Here is a 4,924-nt window from a genome sequence, read left to right on the forward strand (position 1 = left end):
TAATTAGGGAGTGGAATGGACCCTTGTTGTGGGCAAGAGACTTGGTGCACCGTTCTGTCCACTGGTTTTGCATGTCTCCACCTCTTTCACTGATAATTGACAACACGTGCCTGTCTGGCATGAGCACTGTTTGCAGAGAAAGCACTGGCAAACACAAGCAAGGAAGGTGGGTCATGCAAAACTACTGTGTTTCCCCGAAAATAAGCCCTACCCCGAAAATATGCCCTAGCAGGAGTTTTCAGCATTTTCAGAGGAAGGCTTAAATATAAGCCCTAACTCGAAAATAAGCCCTAGTTGTGGTTCAATAATGAAGTGTCCGTGCAGCTAAAAAAGTTAAAGAATACTGCATGATACTTCATTATATAAAGAAGACACCAGCAAAAGAGAGATGAAAGAAGACAGAAAACCCCACTATCATACTCACCAGACGACGCACACATCAGATCGCACACTCACATCAGATTGCACACCCACACACCTAAGATCACACACCCACACACCTAAGATCACACACCCACACACCTAAGATCGCACACCCACACACATCAGATCACACTCCCACACACATCAGATCGCACACCCCCACACACTCACCACATCTAGCAATATTGATTGCTTCCAGCCGGCAGAGAATTGTGGGACGCAGTGCAGTGGAGCATGAGGACATGCGGATGGAATGCTAGAATGCAGAAATGCGTTCTAGCTTCAGGTCTTATATGCGTTCCACCTGCAAGTCCTTGCACTCCACTGCACTGTGTCCCACGATTCTCTTCCGGTAGGAAGTAATCGATATTGCTGGATGTGGTGAGTGTGTGTGTGCGATCTGATGTGTGATTGTGTGTGCGATCTGATGTTTGTGTGTGTATATGTGTATGAGTGTGTGTGCATTCTGATGTGTGAGTGTCGGCCAGAAGCAGGGGAGGATGGCATGCAGCATACCTGCTGGCAGCGCCTCCGAGGATCGCAGAAGAACCTTTGAGCCACGAAGATGTCCGATTCTGGTAAACATGGGATTTTGTCCGGTTCTGGTAAACTGGGATTTTTTTGAGGGGTAAACTCCTCCCCAACCATGTTTCCCCCAAAATAAGTCCTACCTAAAAAATAAGCCCTAGCAAATTTTCAGGGACAGAAAAAATTATAAGGCACTGTCTTATTTTCGGGGAAACACAGTAGTGCACTAAGCCTCTTGGCCACAGCAAGGGTGCACTGCGCACCATAATAAGCAGTTTTTGCAGAATATTGGCAGCGATTACAACAGTAAAGGTTCAAATTTTTTTTGCATTGACTATGTCCCTCTACATGGATTTGTTTGCTTAGTTTATACTGTCTGTTTTGGGCTGACATGCTCCCTTTAAGCAAGGCATAGATATTACCTACAAGAGGTAGTATCATCTTGTTGGAAGCAAGGAGGCTGTAACAAATCGGAAGCTATGACTGGTGACCAATTTCAGATAGTTGGTTAGTAAACATTTACAAAGGCTGACAGGATGGAAAATCAGCACCACAAATAATGAGATAATGAGAAGGCAACATTTAAATTTTAATGAGACAAGATCATATTAAGGAAAAGGTGAGATGAGAAGAACCAATTCACCAGGTCAAATAATGACTTCGCCAATTGTGGGAAAAGGACTCCAATATTTACAGATGTGTTCATCCTCACTCCCCTTTCTGACAACACCAATGTAATATATTAATGACATACTGTGTGTAGCAGATTTGGCGCCCATCAAATAAGCACTAATTTTTTCAAAGCTGGACATACAGTATGTCACCTCGACATCTTTTGAGCCAAGAGGAGAGGTCAGGAAGGACACGTCTGTATAACATGTTGATAGCCAGAGGCAAATTTCAAAGTACTCATTCATCACAGTATTTTTGATACCTACAACAACAGTACATAGTTCTTTGAATGTTAAAAGATCCAAGGCAGCAATATGTTCTACACCTTGGATTGTTGAGATCTCAGAAGTCTTATTTTGATGCCTTCAAGACCCATTGTTGCCTCCAGGACATTGTGCCAAGACAAAACTTTCGGTGCACTGTTGACTACTTGTGGACATGGACCTTCCAGATATCCTCTGGAAACGGTTCCTGAAGTAGCCACTGTTGCTCCAGGACCTTTGCCGATTCCTCAGGTACTCCTTGTAGTTCTTAGTAAGTAAGGTGTAGAGGAAAGGGTTGATGCAACTGTTGCTATATGTCAAACATGTGGTCAAATAGTTAATGTTCCTGTTGGCTATAGGCGAGATGGGAAGGTGTTCACAATACTGGGCGAGGAGCTGCCAAATCCAGAAAGGCAGGAAGCAGGCCCAGAATACTAAAACAATGGTAAAAATCAAATATAGTACTTTCTGGTTGGGCATCCTCTTGGTTTGCTTAAAGGAAGCTGTTTGAGACACCCAATAGGTTCTGGCTAATCTTATGTACAGGTAGCCTATAATGAGGCCCGGGCCTATGATACTTGTGCAAAACAAGACCGTGAGATAGATCTTGTAAGACATCCGACTCCAAGTGGGCAGACAGATTTTTTTGTTATCCTTGACTACCAGCTTAATCATAATCAACATGGGCAAGGTTATAAGAAGAGACACCAACCAGACGATGATGGCAATGCACTTTCTATAGCTTTTTGACCTCTTGACTGTGTCTAAGGGTTTCAAAACAGCAAAGTAGCGTTCGGTGCTCATGATGGTGAGGGTAAAGATACTGGCATGCATGGTGAGGAAGTCAAGGCTGAATAGGATGCGACAGCCGATGTCTCCAAAGTACCACTCCTTAATGAAGTAGGTGCCCACTATAAATGGGATGGTGAGGAGATAGAGGAGGTCAGCAAGGGCCAAGTTGATGATGTAGATGTACATGGAAGCTGCAGTACGCATGGATTGGCACATCACCATCAAGGTATAGACATTTCCTGCTACTCCAATCACACACATAAGGGATAAGATCACTCCAATGGTGAATGTGGCTATCTTGTCCTCCGTGTCTTCTGAAGAAGGTGGGATATCCCATGTAGTGTTAATTGGGCTGGTAATATTGGTCTTTATAGGCATGCCTGTGGTCAAGGATAATCTTCCCTGTGGCTCTTCATGAAAAGACATTTTGATGTCTTAAGGTAGATGGATGACTCTTCAGAACTGTGGCCAGAGACCGTTAAGACATTTTAGATGGTGCCATTTCAGGAATTTCCTATGTTAAATGATCAGAAGTGTGTGGTTAGTGCTAGACTAGTGACAGAAAAAGGCATTACTTATAGAAGAATCTATAATAGTAGGGTTTCTGTTCAAGCTGCATCACTTTTATTTATCAAATGCATCAAAATCCATCTTTGTCTAATGAGGGAGACTGCAAAATCTACTACGACAGTTATAAATAAGACCCTTTGCACTGTTACATGTGGTTACTTAAAAATGAGACTAACATACAAATGGCATGTGCTTGTTAATCGGTCACTCAACTACATATAGACCAGGAACACCTGTAGAAAATTACCGCCTTAGACTGACTTGAGTTTTGAGGGTCTTGCTACCACCCCCATTGATACTGAGTCCCCCTGGTTGTAACTATACAAATGAAATTATCTGCATTACACCAGCTATCAAAATAGAGGTCATTAACAAGATATTCCAAGAAGGTCAATGTTGTGCAAAAAACCTACGGGGACCAATCTGTAAAGTCAACCGGTGGACTACGCTGTGTCAGTCATAATATCTGTTGACGCACAGAAAGTTCTGCACCTCGAACCCCTCACTCTTCATGAGACTGCATTAATCAAATCAAGACCAATGACCTCTACAAAGCGGTTTTCACTAAAATCTATGCTACCTCAGTAATGAGAATAAATGTGTATCTCATGGGACCTCATCTAATAAATATTGCCATAACCTATACATATATAGCACCAACACATCCCAAATCCATCTCCGAGAACAAAAATGACCAAGACGTCTACAAAATAAAATCCAAGACGTCTACAAAATAAAATCTACCCTCTAGACCATAGCTGGATATTTAACCCTTTGGAAATAAGACAGTCTAGACTGCCAACATTTTAGGTGGTGGACTAATGTCACCAAATGTCTTGAATTCCTATTTACCTTTTTCCTGTGAGGTCCCACAAAAACTTGTCTCCTCTCGCCACAGTCTTGAGCATCGGTACAAGCTGCGAATGGTTGCGGAGAACATGTTCAAAGCCTAAAGCCTCTCGAATAGCTGTCTGATACCTAATGATGTCACAGGAGCATCTGGAAGGACAGACTCCTCCTTAAGAATCTTCTATTGACTGTGTCTGTTGTGCCCATCACTTGTGAAGCTCAGTCAGTAGCAAAGTGATGTATTTGCTGTGGGTACTTTTATTAATATACCCTGTGGAATCCCTCCTACCTCCCTCCAGCCTCACCACCTCCTCCTGGATAGGAACAGCCTAGCGGAGGAGTGCTGGCAGAGAAGGAGTGGGCAGGCAGGGGTTAAAAATTGCTGCAATTCTCTTGGTAAGTGACAGTGTGATTGTTCGGATATTCTCTGGGCTGCTGCTTCCAGATGAGAGTTCTTATAAGCGGAGGACGGCTTCGTACTGCGCTTTTATTTTATTTTAACCTTTTGTGGGGTGAGGACTGAGCAGTGGCAGGTAATGATCAGTCAGCAGCTCCTCACCTCCATCCTGCACTGTCACTCTCCCTCTCTCTTTCTCTCTCTCTCTGTTTAGCTGTTTCGTTCTTTCGTTTTCTCTTTCTCTCCAGCGCTGTTTCACTCTGATCCTTTATCAATCTCTCTCCCCATCTCTTGTTCACTCTCTTATTTTCTTTTCTATCTAGTTCTCTCTCTCTTTACTTTTCGCAATCCTTACACTTTTTCCATCTCTCACTCTCTCTCTCACTCTTGCTCACACTGTTTCTCACTCTCATTTCTCCTACATGGTCTG

General features: G+C 43.2%; 1 protein-coding gene across 1 annotated transcript; it reads right to left on the bottom strand.

The window, feature by feature from the left end:
* Positions 1-624: 624 nt before the first annotated feature.
* UTS2R (urotensin 2 receptor) lies at positions 625-4,689 on the bottom strand. Its single transcript, XM_075350665.1, has 2 exons — positions 4,101-4,689; positions 625-3,192 (listed from the first exon to the last, which is right to left on the bottom strand). Exon 2 carries the CDS (start codon positions 3,102-3,104, stop codon positions 1,989-1,991), a length of 1,116 nt encoding a protein of 371 aa, XP_075206780.1. The 5' UTR covers positions 3,105-3,192; positions 4,101-4,689; the 3' UTR covers positions 625-1,988.
* Positions 4,690-4,924: the final 235 nt, after the last annotated feature.

The sequence above is a fragment of the Anomaloglossus baeobatrachus genome, chromosome 5 (genome assembly GCF_048569485.1).
Source record: "Anomaloglossus baeobatrachus isolate aAnoBae1 chromosome 5, aAnoBae1.hap1, whole genome shotgun sequence".
NCBI lineage: Eukaryota > Metazoa > Chordata > Amphibia > Anura > Aromobatidae > Anomaloglossus > Anomaloglossus baeobatrachus.